Source organism: Canis lupus, chromosome 16, assembly GCF_003254725.2.
Source record: "Canis lupus dingo isolate Sandy chromosome 16, ASM325472v2, whole genome shotgun sequence".
Taxonomy (NCBI): Eukaryota; Metazoa; Chordata; class Mammalia; order Carnivora; family Canidae; genus Canis; species Canis lupus.
The window spans coordinates 20,380,974-20,400,044 of record NC_064258.1 but is presented as its reverse complement, the minus strand read 5'-3'; the positions used below and the strand labels follow the sequence as shown (position 1 = coordinate 20,400,044).

The following is a 19,071-nucleotide window of genomic DNA, read 5'->3' as shown; positions in this document are numbered from 1 at the left end:
TTTTCAGAAATCCACACATGGGGTGCTCCCTAAACTGTCATTACCTGGGATTGTTTCATTTGAGTTTTCAAACTCTTTTCACCCTGATCCATAGCTCTAATAAGACTTTATTTCTTGGTCTTTGACTGTAATGAGATCTCCTGTTCCTTGACCCCATCCTCTTTTTCCTGTCATCCCCATAAAATTAAATGGAATTTAATTGAATTTAAAAAGCTTCTTGTTCAACTGCTGTTTATTTTGATATGTGGTATATTTATTGAATGATTACTCCCCCCCGCATTGATTTGTGATGCCTCCTGTATGTAAAACCAAATTATATAAATTTTTATATAATAGGATGTTTCATTTATCTAAGTTTGAGCCATCCTTAAATGTTTTTGAAGCTTTATAGTATGTTTTGATATTTGGAAGGGATTGTAGTATCTCATTGACTTTAGTTATCAGAATTGTTGGTATTGGTCTAGCTTTTTACACTTCCATGTGATTCTGAAGACAATTCAGTCAAGTTATGAAAAGAAAATCTTCATTGGACATATTTTCCCTGCAATGATATTAAAAACTGGGTTATTTGAATTAGTTTATATAAATTAGCATTTTATCAAAACTTTATTCTAGTAAAATATCTAAAAAGTTTTAATTTTTAATTTTTAATTTTTTTATTAAAGATTTTTTATTTATTCATGAGAGACACAGAGAGAAAGAGAAGCAGAGACACAGGCAGAGGGAGAAGCAGGCTCCATGCAGGGAGCCTGATGTAGGCCTTGATCCCAGGGCTCCAGGGTCACGCTGTGGGCCAAAGGCACCGCTGAGCCACCCAGGGATCCCATCTAGAAAGTTTTAAATAGATTGAATCTATTTTTTTTTCAAGATTTTTATTTATTTATTTGACAGAGAGCACAAGCAAAGGGAGTGGCAGGCAGAGGGAGAGGGAGGCTCTCTGCTGAGCAGGGAGCTGGATGTGGGGCTGGATCTAGGACTGTGGGATCATTACCTGAGCCCAAGGCAGACACTTAACTGACTGAGCCACCCAATGCCCCAGATCAATCCTCTTTGCCTATAAGTACCAAAGATGTATCTTCTATAATTTAAAAAAAAGATATGCAACAAATGTAAATGATCTGTTAATTTTTTTTCCAGATATGTTTCCTTCTTTTTGCCATTCTCTACATTGTTTCCTACTTCATCATCACAAGATACAAGAGAAAATCAGGCAAGTAGAAACATTATAATTAAAAATACTTAGATCATCATGCCAGCTGGTCTGTGGTATATGGGCCATATCGTGCCTGTCAGTATGGTAGTATAATACATTCAGTATGGCAATGATTGAAGGATGTAATAGCCTGGTGCTAAGTAAACAGGAACCTCCAGGGAATCTGACTGCTTGTGGGGTCATCATTCTGTTTGACCTGAGCCCATGTTTACCACCATTCTTAGGTCTAACCAAGAATAGTGTGGGGCTGTTCAGTATCTGGGAAATTTCTAGAGTTTATGAGGATATATGGGTTTTGTGACTGGCTCTGAGTTTGAACATGCCTACCCCCCCCATCCTTTCTCTGACTATTAGACTATCTTTTCTTTCTCTAAAGTGATATGGAATGTAGAGTCTCCATGATATCATTTAATATTCAGTTATATATTATATTGTCTTTTTATTATTTCATTATTATTTAGGGACCACTAAATCTGTATTCTTTTTTTATTTTTTAAATTTATTATTATTATTTATGATTTTATTTATTTACTTGAGGGAAAGAGAGTGCACACATGCACATGAGTGGGGGAGGGGAGCAGAGGGAGCAGGAGGGGGACAAACAGACTCTCCACTGAGCAGGTAGCCTGGCATGGGGCTCCATCCCAAGACCCTAGGATCATGACCTGAGTCAAAGTCAGGTGCATAACTGACTGAGCCATCTGGGTGCCCCTATTCTTTTTTTAAAAATGAACTTTGTGCTAATTAATTCACAGATTCTTGTGCCAAGGTTTTGTAAGGACCTAAACAGTTGCCTTACTGCCTTCTGTTAAACCTCAGCTATTTTCTGTAAATAACAAGAAAACAGAATTTTCTACCTGTATGCTGGGCTAACAGTAGTGCCATATGAATATTTATGGATTCTATATAATAGGAACTCTTTATATTATAATATCAAACTTATTAGACTTTTGAAAGCAATTAGGAAATAGTGCTTGCTCTAGTGTTTTAGTTTGGCTCTATGATTACATTAAAATATTTCTTGGAATCTATAATCTCTCAAAAATTTGAAGACCTACAGATTCAACACAGTATTTTAGCTATTTTTAAAGATGTTTTGGCATCAGGTGTTAATGGTTATTGACATAGAAGGAGGAGGAGGAGAGAGAATTAATATAAAATGCATCATTTTGGGGGATTTAGGGGATGATGAACAGGAAAATTGGAGATTTATTAGATGATTTAGATGATTTTTAAATACTTTATTTATTTATTTTGAGAGAGAGAGTATGAGTGGTGGCAGAGGGGGAGAGAGAGAGAGAGAGACCCAAGCTGACCTCCCTCCCCACACCTTTTGCTGAGCATGGAGCATGATGCAGGGCCTGATTCACAACCTTGAGACCATGACCTCAGTGGAAATCAAGAGCCCGATGCCCGACTGATTTAGCCACCCAGGTGCCTCTATTAGATGATTTTTAGAGTAATAGCAGAGAGGGGTGATGAGTACTCTGGACTTAGTACTGAGCGTTGGCGGGGGGGGGGGGGGGGGAGGGGAAGAGTTGAAATGTATATGAAGCTATTAAAATATTCTTCAGTAGTTGATGGTTGATAGAGAGTAGGCACAACAGTATACAAATTAATTGGGACTGTTATTTTATCGTCCTTTTGGTTGTAAAGCTATTTTGGGCAGCCTGTAATTAAGAATGGAGATTAGGGTTAAGAGGATGGCTCAAACGCACCATTGACATGGAAGCAAATGGATAGTCATAATTACAGAGACCTAGAGAGAGAGCCTTTGAGGACAACCTCAGTTAGGTATTGAGGAGAAGGAGGGGTCAGGGGGTGTTGTGCAATATTCTTGTAATTGGATTATATTTTCTTTAGCTGGTAAATTAATTAATTAAGATTTTATTTATTTATTCATGACAGAGAGAGAGAGAGAGAGAGAGAGAGAGGGGCAGAGGGAGAAGCAGACTCCATGCAGGGAGCCCGATGCAGGACTCGATCCCAGGTGTCCAGGATCAGGCCCTGGGCTGAAGGTGGCTCTAAACCGCTGAGCCACCTGGGCTGCCCTAGCTGGTATATTTATGTAGGAAGACAAAGAGAAGGCTAGTAGCCACGAGAGAGAGAGAGAGCTGAGTGAGTATTGGAGCAGAGGCCATCTGCTACTTGTAAAAAATTCAAAACTTGGTATCTTTCTGTTTATAACTTGGACAATAATTGTGAAATAGTATGGAGGCATTCTAATGGTTTAGAATGGTCCAAGAGAATCTTTGTTAGTATCATTAATAATGACAAACTTGAATTGTGGAAAAGTACATGAGTTTTAAGATTTTGAATTCTAACTTTATAATAAAGATTTTTGTTGGATAGTATCAACTAAAAGTTTTTGTTCATTAGCAATTACAATTTCACTTATGTTGTATGACAGTAAACTTGATTCTGGTCCTAAGGTTCTACTAAGTTTTATTTTCTGGAGCAATAAATATATGGAAAGTTTCAATTTGCATATGGTAGTTTTGTTAATTAGGATTTTGGTTAATCACAACACTCTACGTTCTGTCCCATGTGAGTTAATAAGATTTAAATTTAGATCCATGCTCAAATAAACAGAGCTTTTTGAAAGTTCTTTTCAGTAATTCATTGAGTTTCTGTTTTTGTTTGTATTTCCTGATAAATTAATGAAACATTTTATTGAAGATAAAAAAATTAATACTTTAACCATTTTTACAGATGAACAAGAAGATGAAGATGCCATAGTCAACAGGATTTCGTATGTATTTAAAAATTCATTTGTTCTGTTTCTAATTTTGAGGTTATAAATTCTTCAAATTTTATTCACACCTTAGGGCATAAATGTGTAAAAAATTCACCTAAAGTAATACACTGGTTTTATTAATATTAACTCTATCTTTGGGAGCGCATATAAACAAATATAGGGTTGACTCTTGAACACTGTGGGGGTTAGGGACTTTGGCCCTGAGCAGTTGGAAATTGTGTATAACTTTTTACTTCCCCAAAATTTAACTACTAATAGCCTATTGATTGGAAGTCTTACTGATAACATAAACAGTTGACAAATACATATTTTGTATGTCATGTGTATTATGTATTCTTATAATAAAGCTAGAGAAAAGAAAAAAATTATTAAGAAAATCATAAGGGAGAGAAATTACATTTAAAGTACTGTATTATATTTATTTTAAAAATTCACTTATAAGTGGACCTGTGCATTTCTAAGTCATATTGTTCAAGAATCAACCATACATGGAAAAATGAGGATTGATTGTTTCCTGTTAAAATTTGCTTGTTTGAGGAGCTGACATTTTACCTTCAGACATTTTAACCAGGAAGTGGGCTTATTTATGGTTGGGAAAGTTGCCAGGCCGTAAGAAAGAAAACTCTTAACTGTTTAATGATCTGCTGAGAAGACTATGACAGTCTTGGAATAGGGAGGAGACATCTGTTCTAGTTAATTGAACATCTACCTGCTATGAGCAGGGAGATGGACTCAGATGGTTCTTTAGTTTCCTGTAGCTCTCTTTCTGCATTCATTCATTCATTCATTCATTCATTCATTTATTTATTTATTTATTTCTGCTTATATATGCTGGTGATATATGATTGATACACCCTTTAAATTTTTTTGAGGTATTAAACTGGATGGGAAGCAGTAAATTTGTTTCTATAAGATTTTGCTTGACTAAAATTTGAGATCACACAGTTGTAGCTACATTGGAGAGATTTTTATTCCAGGATTCTTTATTTTAATTGATACTTGAAAAGTTTTTGTCATAGTCCTGAATTTATAGAAAAGTTAGAAATATAACAAAAAAGAGCTGTTTTGCCCCCAGAACTATTTGAAAATTTGGTGACCTGGTTCTCCATTTCCTCAGGATACTTTTGTATATAATGCCTATAAATGGTAATTCTTCTATTGTCTACCATACAACCATCAAAATAATAAAATTGTTGCTGTATCACTCATGCCCCATTCAGATTTACCAGTTTTTCCAGTAATGTCCTTGTTGCAGATGGACCCCGTTCAGGATCACACACTGCTTGTAGTTGTCATGTCCCTTTAGTTCCCTTTAAACTGAAACCCTTCTTCAATATTTACCTGATCTTGATACTTTTGAAGATTACAGGCTAGTTATTTGGATTGTTTCTTCATGATTAGTATCAGATTATTCATCTTTTGCCTGGGGCAAGAAGGAGGTGAGGGAAAGGTCAAAGAGAGAGAGAGAGAGAGAGAGAGGCTTCCTGTGCTAATGCACTCTTATGTACACTGGGATATTACTCAGCCATAACAAGGAATAAAGTACTGACACATGCTATAACATGTAGGAACCTCAAAAACATCATGCTAAGTGAAAGAAGTCAGACACAAGGCCACATAGTGTCTAACTCCATTTACTAGCAGTTTCCAGAATAGGTAAATTCATCAGTGTCATATTGATGGTTACTAGAGACGGAGGGGAGAGCAGCATGGGGAGCAACTGTTTAATGAATATAAGGTTTTATTTTGAGGTGATGAAATGTTCTGGAACTAGAAAGTGGTGGTGTTTGCACAACACTATGAATACACTTAAATACCACTAAATTGTTCATTTTAAAATGGTTAATTTTATGTTATGTGAGTTTCACTTCAATAAAAAAGTACTTTCAACTGATAAGTGACTTTAATAGGTCTGATTTAATTCATAACTGAACAGTGAATATAAATGGACCTTGCTTTATTAGATTTGGTAATTTAAATGATTTTAAATGCCCTAGGGAAAACATCTATAACTTTATACTGGGAATTCTTGCTCTGTGGGTTTAAAACTTAGGCCTATTATTTGATTTAAATTTATAGAATTAGGGGTCTTAGTTTTATTCCTAACACCTTGATATTTGAGAAAATCCTTAAGTGATTGATCATTTTTCTGTGTCTAAATTACTGTCTAAATAATTCACTTACCTCAAAAAGCTTCAGTGAATCTCAGACTGAGTAAAGGGCAGATACTAATTCTTTCCCAGTGAAATCCTCTAGGGATGAAGTGAGTACTGTGAGATGTGTGCCACTTTCCTCTCTGGTCTGTACTCCACTCTTGGTGGTAAATCTATATACATACATTTGTAGATTTGTCAACAGACCAGAGGACATCACTTAGGCATTACCCTGCAGTGTATTCTATGAAACAGTGGCTGTGCCTCGTTTCCTTTTTCTTTTTTTTTTTTTTTACACATATTACAAATTCCAGATAACCTTTATTTAAATATTTCACAAACAACTTACAAGTTTCCTTGCAACTACATGGTAAATCAAATGTTAATGTATAGCTCAGGAACTGTAAACAATTCAGCAACTAGGGCCCAAAGGAACTGCATCCATAATAGAAATAAATATTTTAAAATGATCAACTTTTTGTGCCTTGTTTCCTTGTGAGGAGTCTCTGGAGCCCTGATCTCCCCTTCTGCTTTCAGCAGTTCTGCTTCCACCTCTGCTGTTGCTACTTGCTACCAAATGTCTGAAGGCTTTGTGTTCTCCTAGCAGGTGGTTCCTGCATCAGGTGACTGGAGGAGACTTCCGCTTCTTGCAGGCAGATGGGCATGCACATACAATAAAGACAGGAGAAGGAGCAGGGAGGAGGGCACCTGAGAGAGAATCAGGGCTCATCTGTTCCCTAGCCCCTCACACCAGTGATGACTTTGGCTTTCACTGCCTTTTTTCCCCTCTTGTGTGATAGAATGAGTGAGAATGGAAGAGTAAGGCAGATCTGGGTTCAAATTCTGAACTCAAGATTAACTTGAGGTCAGAAGAGATTGAGAAAGATTTATTTTCTCTCTGTGTGAAGGAGAACTGCCACTTACTTTGTTGTGCTGTTGTATGGATTAAATCACATCTGCTAAACATTCCTGGATTGGTGCTTAGTGCATAGTATGTGGAAATTCAGAGTTGCTTCCCTTCTCTGCACCATATTTCCTTGCCTTGCTTCTTCCACTGAAGAGGAGGAAATGGAAGGAGAGGCCTGCTGAATGAGGAGAAAAAAAAGGGAATCCTCAGTCTTCTAGAAGAGCTCAAATTCTTAAGTAAAGTAGTTGGCAGCACTACCTGGCCACTTGAAACAGAGATCTCCAGTGCTGGCTCAACCCCGAGTCAAGATGGAAAGCCTTGTTCCTCGGCCTTTCTCACCTTCCATTAGGCCCATGTTTGCTGTCTCCTTTACTCCTTTGTTCTTTCTCTGTTTGTATCTACTTGTGCCCCGAAATTAACTTTGCAATCAACAACTACATTTTCTGAGAGCTACTGTTGTCTAGTTAGTTGATTTTGATTAGGATTAAAGTTATTGATATAAAAACAACATGCGTAAGTGCTGAAATTTTTGTGAGCCTGTGCAGGTGAGAGGAGAGTTTCCAGGTAAGAGGTAGGCCTAGCATAAGGCCTAGCATAAGCTCAGGAGTGACCTGGTGTGTGCTTTCAGGTCTGGGAGAAGGGAGGGAGTTTCCCCTGCAGAGGGAAGTCCTGGCATGTAGTATTAGCTTGAGGGAGTGTTGAGGGGCACCCACATGTGTTCAGGGATGCTCTGCCACAGGGAGTCAGAAGTTGGGGAGGGCATCTGTGCAGGATGGCAGAGCCCAAGTAGGCTGAGAAGGGTGTCCCCAGAAGGACGGCTTGGCATGGGTGTCAGAGGTCAGTGGGGAAGGAGGTAGGACAGTCCAAAATGGGGAGTCACTGGAACAGGATGGACACCTCTGCATAGGGTGGGAGTGTCAGATCACATACAGGGGTGTTTAGTCCATTAAAGGTGACAGGAACCATTTGCAGTTAGGGAAAGGGAGAAAAATGAAAATGAACAAGGTTGTTGCATTGCAGTTGAACTGTCAGTGTGGACTCATGGTTTTTAATAAAGTTGGTGAACCAGATCTAGATGTAAAGGTGGATATGTGTTAAGTGTGCGTATGTACATACGCATATGCGTAGTGCATACTTGTATTCCTTGCCTGTCCATTGGGAGCATGACACCCCAGTAGCAATGAATATATTTAGCACCAGATCTTTGCTTCTAAATATAATTTTCCACTAATAGGAACCAGGATTTGGGGGAGAAGCTGTCCGCAGGGGTACAGGAGGGGAAGTTCCAGGCTCATTCTGTACATATGGTACTGCCAGAATGCAAGGAGGTGCTCCAAGAATGATGAGGTACATGTCAGAAAGACCCAGAATGTTCAAGGGCTTTCACATCAATCAGGGACAATTGGAGTGTCAGGAGAATGATTACATTGGATCCTACACAGCATAAAATAGAACAATCTGGAGTCCATACTGATAGGAATCCGTAAATGAATACATTTTTTAGCAAGGAACAGGTTATTTTTCCTGGTTTCCAGCTTAGCTTCCCACAAAATACTTAATTAAAAGGGAAAAGAGTGATGTTAGAGTGGAGACCAGTGGTCAGGCAGAGTGTGACCGGCAGCAGGACAGACAGCTCGAGGCCACCTGATAGTGATTGGGAGAACTTCCTCACTTGATTTGCAAGGACAAATCCAAAGAAGCACACTGAAGGTCGCTGGCTGGTAGTTGCCAGAGTTGACAGTAGACCTGGGGTAGACATTTTTCCTAGTGCTTTTCCCAGGAAACATGCCCGCTCAGCAAAACAGTTTGTAAGACTTCTTCTGTCTGATTTGAGTTGTATTTTTGCTATGTATCATATAGTCTACATTTAAACATTATCAATGATTTACGGAACAAGGGTTTCATGGTTGTTTTGGCTTTAAGTAGGAAAACACTTCTGTTGGTTGCCACAAGATGGCATTGGGCTCAAAGTTACTCTAGTAGATGTGTATTTTGAGTGTTTAGAATGTTTTGTTTCTTATGTCTCCTTATATTTATTTTCATGTTCTTCCTATATTGATTTTAATGGTATGGATATTAAGGTTCCATCTCTAATGTTGGTGAGGGTTTTTTTTCCTTTGCCTGTTTAGTCTTTTAAAAAAATCTTAAAAAAATTTAGATATAACATTTAAAACATTTCAAACATGTAAAACAGAAAGTGAAAGCCCCTTTTAGTGTCATATATATATATCATTTGACTCCCAACTACACATATTTAATGAAAGTCTTATATAACTTTTTTGGATTAAAAGATTTACAAGTTTTTATCCTTTTTGAATTCCTACCATATTCCTTGCTTTTTCCAGTTGCTGGTAACAACAATCTCTTCTCTTCCAGGTTGTTTTTGAGCACGTTCACTCTGGCAGTGTCAGCTGGGGCTGTTTTGCTTTTGCCCTTTTCAATAATCAGCAATGAAATCCTGCTTTCTTTTCCTCAGAACTACTATATTCAATGGCTAAATGGCTCCCTAATTCATGGTTAGTATATATTGCTTAATATAATCACAATGAATGTTTTTGTTTTTTACTAAACTGTATCTTTAGATTTACTTTTTCTTAATTTCCTTCATAATTTGCATCTTCCTCCAATAAACCATGAGTCCTTCATAAAATCAGAAAACCAGATTTTACTTACTATTCCTATTAGTTGTGAAGGCTTTCCTATTTTACCTAAGAAACAGTTTTTATACTTAAAATGATTTTGATAAATTTTCACTTAAATGTTTAGCAAGAGAATTTTGGTTTATCTGGTTATCTTACCTCCATTTAAGACCTAAAAATACGAGTCATAGTTTTCTACTTTATTTGTTGCTAGTTACTTTTTTTATTTAAAAATGTGTAAGTAATAGGGACGCATGGGTGGCTCAGTGGTTGAGGGTTTGCTTTTGACTTGGGGCATGATCCTGGAGTCCCGGGATTGAATCCTGGGATCGAATCCCACATCGGGCTTCCTGCAGGGAGCCTGCTTCTCCAACTCTGCCTGTGTCTCTGCCTCTCTCATGAATAAATAAATAAAACCTTTAAAAAATGTATAATAGGGGAAAATTTCTTTTGTCAAGTACAAACTTTAAAATTAATGTGGTTAAAAAAGTAACTTATTTACTGTGGGCAACACGGTATATTGCTTGGAGGCCAAATAGACCTGCATGCCAATCTTGACTGCTATTTTCTAGAAATTTTTAGTGAGGTAGGACATTTTAATTTTAATTTATAAAATCTAATACATTGATTTTTAAAATGTTTCATTGTTTTTCCCTCTTTTATTCTTACTGAATTATGATTTCTTTATGTGTGAAATATACCAGTTTTTTGTTAGATTTTTGTAAATATATTCCAGTTATTTTTCTTCTTAACTCTGCTCGCTTTTTTGATTGGCAGATCAAAAAATATTGTCCAGTCTTTTTTCTTCCTTTGATATCTCTAATTGTTTTGTGTTTTTTAAATTAATTAATTGGTTATTCATCAGAGACACAGATTGAGAGAGAGGCAGAGACATAGGCAGAAGGAGAAGCAGGCTCCGTGTAGGGAGCCCGATGTGGGACTCCATCCCGGGTCTCTAGGATCACACCCCCAGCCAAAGGTGGCGCTTTAAACCACTGAGCCACCCAGGCTGCCCTGTTTTGTGTTTGGAAGATCTTTTTCCTTCCTGAGATGCAACAAATCCTCTCCCCCCCCGCCCCCGCTCATTTTCTAAAAATGATTTTGTTTGTGCATAACTGTTTAATTCATCTGGACTTTATACAGATACCTTTTCTCTCAACCCTTTGTGTTTATTAAAGAAATGCTATGTTTACTGTAGAGTATTTGGGAAACAATATACGGTGAAGAAAATTAATGTTACTTACAATCCCACAACCCACAGAGCTATTGTGGATACCTGGCCTGTAACCTTTGTAGCCTTCTTAGCCTTCCATAATGTGTGTTCATGTGGATACATACATAACCAGATGGGAAACTCTCATGGACTCACTGATAATTTGTATCTTCTCCCATCAAAGTGTAAGGGGAAGGTTTCCATGCCTGTAACTACTTTTGTGTGCAATTTACAGTAGTGCCTGGAGCTGTATTAAGCATGGATTGTTCCTAAATTTTTAACTAAAAAATCTAAAGTATACATCTTCACAAATAAATATTTGCCCTTAGGATAGATTTCTGCAATTCACTTTCCAGGTAAGCACACTTTAAAAGTTTTTGAGAAGATAATTCCTGATTCTGAAAAGCTGTGTGAATTCCACTAGTGGTTTCGCTTTCACTGATGGGATATGGGGGGTGGAGTGGGGAGGTGGGCCTCCTCTTCCTCTTCCCAGAATGCATCTTCACCAACTGTGGGCAGTACTTAAAACCTGGCAATTCAAGGGGCACCTGAGTGGCACAGTTGGTTGAGTGTCTGACTCTTGGTTTTGTCTCAGGTCATGATCTTAGGTTTGTGAGATTGATTCCTGCATCAGGTTCCATGCTTAGCAGAGTCTGCTTGGATTTTCTCCTCTGCCCCCACTCCCCAAAATAAATCTTAAAAGAAAAAACCCTTCCAATTAAAAAACATGAAACATTTCCCCTCTTAAACGTACATTTCTTCAGTTACTCGTAAGGATAGACATTTACAAAACATACTCAGAGGTCATTCATATTTATTTTTTAGTAAACTGCCTACCTGTTTTCTTGGCCCATTTTTAGTGCTTTTCCCCCTCTTTTTTCAAAGATTTTATTTATTTATTAGAGAGAGAGAAAGCACAAGCAGAGCAGGAGAGGGAGAAGGAGGCTCCCCACTGAGCAGGGAGTCTGATGTGGGGCTCCATCCCAGAACCCTGAGATCATGATCTGAACTGAAGGCAGAGATTTCACCAGTTGAGCCACCCAGGCACCCCGTCTTTCTTTCTTTCTTTCTTTCTTTTTTTTTTTTTAATTAAATTCTCAGTAGCTAACATACAGTGTAATATTAGTTTCAGGTGTACAATGTAGTGATTCATCACTTCCGTACAACACCTGGTGCTCCTCACGACAGGTGCCCTCCTCCATCCTCATCACTTACTTCACTCATCCACCCACCTCCCCTCTGGTGACCACCATTTGTTCTCTATAGTTAATAATCTCTTTCCTGGTTTGCCTCTCTCTCGTGTTTTCTTATTTGTTTTGTTTCTTAAATTCCACATATGAGTGAAATCATATGGTATTTGTCTTTCTCTGACTGACTTATTTCTCTTAACATTATACTCCCACTGCATCCATGTTGTTCCAAATGGCAAGATTTCATTCTTTTTTATGCTTGCAATGTTTTTTTAAGTAATTGATTGTCTATCAGAGGTTAATTGCAAACATTTTCCTCCCATTTGTCCTTTAATACTGCTTAAGCTGTTTTTTTGACATAAAAATTTTAACATTTTTGTTTAATCACATATTTGAATCTGGCCTTTGTGGTTTCTGTTGCGTTTGAAGGTAGAAACAAATGGATTCATGAAGCTCTGAAGACCAAATGAATTCAATAAAATTAGGACTAATTATTAACCAAATAAGCAATTACTCCTTTTTTTACTTAGCAATTGAAAAAAACTCAAATAAGCAAACTGAAATTGATACAAAAAATAAATCTTCTACTGAAAAGTCAGCTGTTATTATGAAAGACAGGAAACAACCTGGAAAGTAATGGCTGTGCATGTTTTTGTGAGTTATTTTTAGATACATGTTATTAGTTATTAAAAATATTTTGATAATATATAATTTAGAAAATGGTTTTTGCATGTGTTGTCTGAGATGTTTAAGGAACACTGTTTGGCGTGGTTTCCCTAGCTCTAGCTTTCTGTAAAGCTGTAGGTACTACGGCACATACATTTTGGGCTCCAGGTGTTTTTACCAGCGGTGCCGGTATTCTCAAGCTGGGCTAACCAGTATGACAGGTGAACTGGCCTTTGTTTCCAGTTTTACTAAATAGAAATTGCATGCTATATTTAATGACCTTTCATACTCTAAACCAAGGCCATTTTTTTTTTTTTTTTCTGTTTATGGACTGGAAATAAGAACTACTAACACATGACATGCCATACGATTTGGAGGCCTTAACTCTGGAAGTAAACATCTTTGGTTTTTTTAAGAGTCTTTCTCATTTAATGTAAGGTGTGTAAGCTCAAATATATTGTTTATAAATTAGGGCTTGGAACAATGATTCCCACATAGTGATTGCCTAATAAACATGTTGAATGAATAAATTATGTAATAATTTTAATAATATAAATATATATATAATATAGATAATAAGCCACATAAAATAAAATATAATAATAATAATTAAAAACTACATCAGCTGGAAGTTGGGGAACTAAAGGAAGAACCTTCTAAATGATGTCACTGCTTCTTTTTTTTTCTTTTTTTTAAAGATTTTTATTTATTTATTCATGAGAACACAGAAAGAGAGGCAGGCTCCATGCAAGGAGCCCGATGTAGGACTTGATTCTGGGAATCCGGGAACCCACCCTGAGCCAAAGGCAGACGTCCAACTGCTGAGCCACCCAGGCGTCTCAGGTGTTACTGCTTCTAACTGTACTCTTAGGAATGGGTTTCAGGAGGCATGGGATGTCAGCCTCGGAAATTTTTCCCTAAGGGTTTTATGACCCCCAGCTTTGTTTCTGCTAAATCTTTGGTAGGTTTATATCCTTTACTGCAGGTAGTAAATTTCATAAATCTTTAAATTCATCTTTTTCTTCTAAATTCATAGCTTTCTTTAACCTTGTTGATGACATTTGAGGGAGTGTTTATTATTAGTTCTTTCAATTGTCTTGGGGTTAAAGATTTGTCAACCTTAGACATGCTTGCTTCTTGGCTTTTAAAAATTTGTTAATAGGGCCAAATTATGGTACTAGTAAGACATGACCTAAGGTATGCCTTGTGTTCTAGACACACTTTTCCTCACCTCCATTGTGCAGTAGCAGTTCAGTTTGTCGTTGGTAGTCAGAACACTCCCTTCCTTGCTGGTTGATTAAGACACATGAGGACCCCAGAGTTCTGGGCAGCAGTCTAAACTTCCAGTTCAGTGGAATAATTGTTAATCTCCTGGTGGAAACGTTCCTCCCTTTGGAGCTGGAGCCTCTAGATTAGCAGCACTAGTTCGCAAGGTTGTAGGAACAGGAGGCAAAAAGTTTGCTAGTGAGTCAGTAGGGATAATAGTGAGTGCCACCACTTCCAATTTCTACCCCTTGATTCCTGGACCTGTGAACCCTGACTGGGAGAAATACTACCATCTATTGAATATAGATTCAGGGCATATACAACCTCCTAGAGTACCTTTCTTCAGCCCTGCGAGGTATTGCCACCTAGCTGACACTGTAATTGAGTCTTTAGAAGGACATTCCACCATTCTGTTGAGCCAGCTGCTTCAGGATGCATGACCAGTGAATTCCAGGGCATGGGCCCATTGTTCTTTTGTTGTGAAGCCCTGCTGTGATGATGGTAGGCAAGACATTCTCAAAGTCCACAGATAGTAGTTTTGGCAGAAGCTTTGCTTTCAAGGCAAATCTGTATCCAGAGTAAGTGTCTATTCCAGTAAGGACAATATGCTGCCCTTTCCATGATGAGAGTGACCCATTTCAATCAACCCCCCACCAGGTAGTTGGCTAATCTTCCCTGGGTGTGGTGCCATATTCAGGTCTCAGTATTGGTTTTTGCTGCTGGCCAATTAGGCACTCTGGGAACCATAGCCCGGTGAGCCTAATGGGTAGAAGTGCACATTGCTGAGGCCATGCATCACCTCCACCCTAACATTTTGTTAATGAACCTATTGGATCATGACAAGGGTGGCTGGAGAAAGAGGCTGACTGGTATCCATGGAACAGGTAATCCTATCCACTTGATTGTTAAACTCCTCTGCCAGGATCCCCCTTTGTTGAGGAGTCACATGGGACACAAATATCTTCACATTTTTTTTTCTCCCATTCAGAGAGTACTATCTGTATACCTCTGCCTCAGATTCCCTTGTTATCAGTTTTCCAATCATGTTTCTTCCTGGCCATCTAGCCAAATCACTGGACACAACCCATGAATGTACAGTTACATGTCTGGCCTCCTCCTAAATAAGCAAGGTGAACAATTAGCTACATTGGGAGGATTTCCATTCACTGCTGTCCTTCGGGGATGTTTACAGCTGTCCACTCTGGGTGGTGTCTGCATATCATGTGGAATGATCTATAAACCAGGCCTGTGTCTTTTCTTCTCTCTGTCAGCTGATGGTAGGGAACTCCCTATGAGGCCATAGGTGCAAGTTGGGGGAGAGAAGTAGTGTGGCAGGGGTGGAGACCATGGGCATTTGGGCCACTTGTTCAGGTAATTTACTTGCACCTTCAGGGCCTGCTTGGGCCTGATCACGTATATACCACTTCCATTTGATGATAGAGTGTCACTATTGCATGTCCAGTGTTATAGCTTGGTGGGCCAGATAACACCCTGTTCATGATGGGCAGCTCCAGTCATGTGGTAACTTGGTGGCCCATGATCAAATGTTCAGTCTCTGCTAAGGTCCAGTAACAGGCCAAGATCTGTTACTTAAAAGAGAGTGCAGGGCTGTCCTTCAGGGATGTCCCAGGGGTGCTGTAGTGCTGCAAGGCTTTGCTCTAAAGCCCTCAGGCTCTGTGTTGTGATCCACCTGTAATTCTTGCCAAAGGCTCCAAACAGCATCCCTACTTCCATGGACACCTTAGGCACCATTGGATTTATGGGGCAGAGGGCCTAAGTAGCAGAGCATCTTACACAGTAGCCTTTACTTGTGGCAGAACTTTCTTTTGTGGTTAACCCCACTGTAAACTGGCAGCTCTGAGGGTCACTTGGTAAATGGGTTAGAGTGGCACTCAAATGAGGAATATGATGAATATGTTACCTTCAAAATCCAAAGAAACCCATGGACTTTATGCCTCTCTTGGTTGTAGTAGGAGCCCAGATTCAGCAACTAATCCTTCACCCAAGAAGAGGTATGTCCACATGCCCCACACCACTGGACCCCTGGAAATTTCATTGACATAGAAGGTTATTGAATTATTCTTGGATTTATTCTCCACCCTCTGACATGAAAATGTCTTATCAATAAGTCTACAGTACCTGCTATGAGGCTTCTTGCTCACTAGATCTAGTCAGCAGTGTCATCATTAGAATGGTCCACTGTGATATTTTGTGGAAGGGAAAAGAGATCAAGATTCCCGCGAATTAAATTGTGCCATTAGGGCTGAAGAGTTGGAGTGCCCTTGAGGTAAGACAGTGAGGGTGCTCTGCTGGCCTTTCAGCTGAAAGCAAACTTCTTCTGGTGGGCCTTATGGACAGAGATGGCGATAAAAGCATTTGTCAGGAGTCACACACCAGGTACTGGGGTATGTGTGAATTTATTCAAGCAGTGGCACCACATCTGGAACAGCAGCTGCAGTTGAAGTCACCACCTAGTTAGGCTTTAATAATCTGTTGTTTTGGGGCTATGGGAATCACCACTTCTGCATCTTTCAGATGATGGTGACACTTATCTCTGTATTTTTTTTTTCCTTCAGAGATGTGGCATGACTTTTGGTTTACTGTTTTCCTCGTTAGAGGCAATTCTGGGGGGCTTCATTTGGCATTGCCTACTGTCATAATCCTTACCACACAGATCAGGAGACCAGAGTAGCGATTCTTTTAGCTGCGAAGTATATCTAATCCCTTATGCATCCCAGCACAAGGGATATTACCATAGACTGGGTTTGGAGACCCACTGTGACACATGTGATACTTGAGCTCACACTCCATTGACTGACCTCCATAAGCCCTTGCTTTGAATGGTGGGCCACAGCAATGTTTTGGGTCTCCTGGAATTAGTGTCAGTTCAGAGCCGGTGTCTAGTAGTCCCTGAAAAGTCTGATGACTTCCTTCCTCACCCCAGTGCAGTTGTAGCATCCACATTCATTTGTTAGTCATTAACTGTCTGATAACATTTATGAGATTTTCTTGAGTTGTTGTTTGTCTTTTTTTGTTAAGCCTTTGTGAATTTATGCCAAATTCTTTGAGGTCTCAGAATATGTCTGAAATTCTCTCGGTCTCCCATGGATCACTGCTCTAGTACTTTCACACTGGAATTGTTTAATAAAGATTCATTGTTGAGTGAATAAACGTTATTTGTTGTGTCATTAGAAATACCTTGATAAGAAAGAGCTTAATTTGAAAAGAAATATAATGGCTTGTCCTATAAAATTGTCAGTGTGGATGGTTTTGATTGCTTGTGCCTTTAATGTGTAAATTACATGTATTAGGCTAATGTATGTGTTAATAATGCTTTAATATGTATAAACATATTTAGTTTGAATTTAATGCAGTGTCTGGACTTTGGATATGTGGATTTGAGATATTGCATATTAACCAGATTACGTTGGAATGCCACTTGACTTTTCTGGGCCAGAGCTTAGTAACATAAATAAATAAAATTATTAACCTTAGTTCTAAATCTCTATCGTGTAGCAGGATATATCTTTGTCTACAATGGGAAAATGATTAAAATAGCTTGAAAACTGTGATGTACAAAAATGGTATTGGAGCTGGACTGAGAAAGAATGGTAATCCTCTGGTCCTTGACAAGTTTTAGCCCAGTGTCCTTGTCACTTGTCAGCCAGATGCTGTGAGGTGTTCCCATTGTTCACTTAGTGTGGGCATGACCTGCTGGCAGCTATAGTTATTGTAGGATGGCACAAAAAGAGGGCAGAGCTGACAAATTAAAAAGGTAGCTAACATTTATATTGTCAATTTTATTGTTAAAATTGGAAAAAAGGGTAAAAAAATGGACAGAAAAAAAGGAGATATCTATTTGTATTCACTTTCTTTGTATCTTGTTAAAAACTTAGCAGAAAACTGTATGTTGGTAAATTGAACACCAATAAAAAATAAATTTATTATTTAAAAAAAAACTTAGCAGAAAAATATGAAACTCTTCAGTTCCATAAATTGAAAAAGTGATATAAATGCTTAATGGGTTTTCCTTTCGGGGTGATGGATATGTTTTGGAATGAGATGGAGGTAGGTAGTGGTAGCACAATATTGTGGATACACTAAATGCATTGAATTTTTACTTTAAGATGGTGATTTTATGTAATGTGAATTTAAAGTTAAAACTAAACAGGAATAAATCTTCGGAAGGCAGGAGATGATGGAGTTAAGTAGTAGCCTTAAATAAAGTCAGGAAATAATTCTTCGGTATTTGAGGTATCCCCCCACTGGGTACCAATTTGCTAAGCTGTCCATCCTCACTTATGAAACAGAGACACCAGTTCATAACATGATTGTCCAATTGACATTTAGCTTGTTAAAAGGTAACTGCAATGAACCTGACTAGTTTTTTCAAGGTATGGGTTTTTTATTTTGATTTTTTCACAGAAATAGACAATATGCTATTAGTGGATATCATGAAGGGACAATACAAAATCCATCTTTATTTTATCCATTTTCAAGTCCTACAGAAGATTAAAAAAAATCTGACTTCTACATTATAAGCAATAAAACTTAAAGAAAAGAAAAATTAGTATCACATCTCCTTTTGTATAGGTATTAAATCAAAAGTCCTTAAGAAAGTTTAATATACCATTATTAATCATTACTAGTAGTTTCTGATTAATTGGTCTTAATAGTCATTTGTCACAATATGCATCACTATAGTTACTGGATATTAATGGAGGTTTATAGTATTAAAAATAAAACACAATCTAAGTGTTCAAAGTAAGAAATTTGCTTAATTAAATTTTGGTAGATCCTAACAGTGGAGTGCTTTTTTGGCCATTATAGATGATGATCTAGGAGAGTATTTGTTGATATAAAAAGTTTTGGGGTGCTTGTATAATATTTCTACAATGGACATCTATTGCTTTTTATAAGAAAAATGTATTAAGGTAAAAAGCTTCACAACTCATTGCTAAAGTTGTTTGTTTTTTGTTTTTCTTTTAATAGAATCTGTTCTAATTCTGAGGTTCATGTAGTGCTTGGTATTCAAAAACAAACTTGTGGTCTTTCTCTAAGACTTC

General features: G+C 38.0%; 1 protein-coding gene across 12 annotated transcripts in view; it reads left to right on the top strand.

Moving 5' to 3' along the window:
• LMBR1 (limb development membrane protein 1) overlaps positions 1–19,071 on the top strand; it is a 146,582-nt gene that overhangs the window by 26,011 nt on the left and 101,500 nt on the right. For 8 of the 12 annotated variants that reach the window (XR_003138965.3, XM_025451563.3, XM_025451614.3 and 5 more), the window contains exons 2-4: positions 1,138–1,210; positions 3,926–3,965; positions 9,408–9,547. Coding sequence is in view for 8 of the 12 variants with exons in the window: in XM_025451563.3 (XP_025307348.1) it covers positions 1,138–1,210; positions 3,926–3,965; positions 9,408–9,547 (253 nt within the window). In the remaining 4 variants the exon portion in view is untranslated. Of the gene's footprint in view, positions 1–1,137; positions 1,211–3,925; positions 3,966–8,265; positions 8,379–9,407; positions 9,548–19,071 lie in introns of those variants that run through there. The other 4 variants (XM_049095252.1, XM_049095251.1, XM_025451606.3 and 1 more) reach the window with 3 other exon arrangements.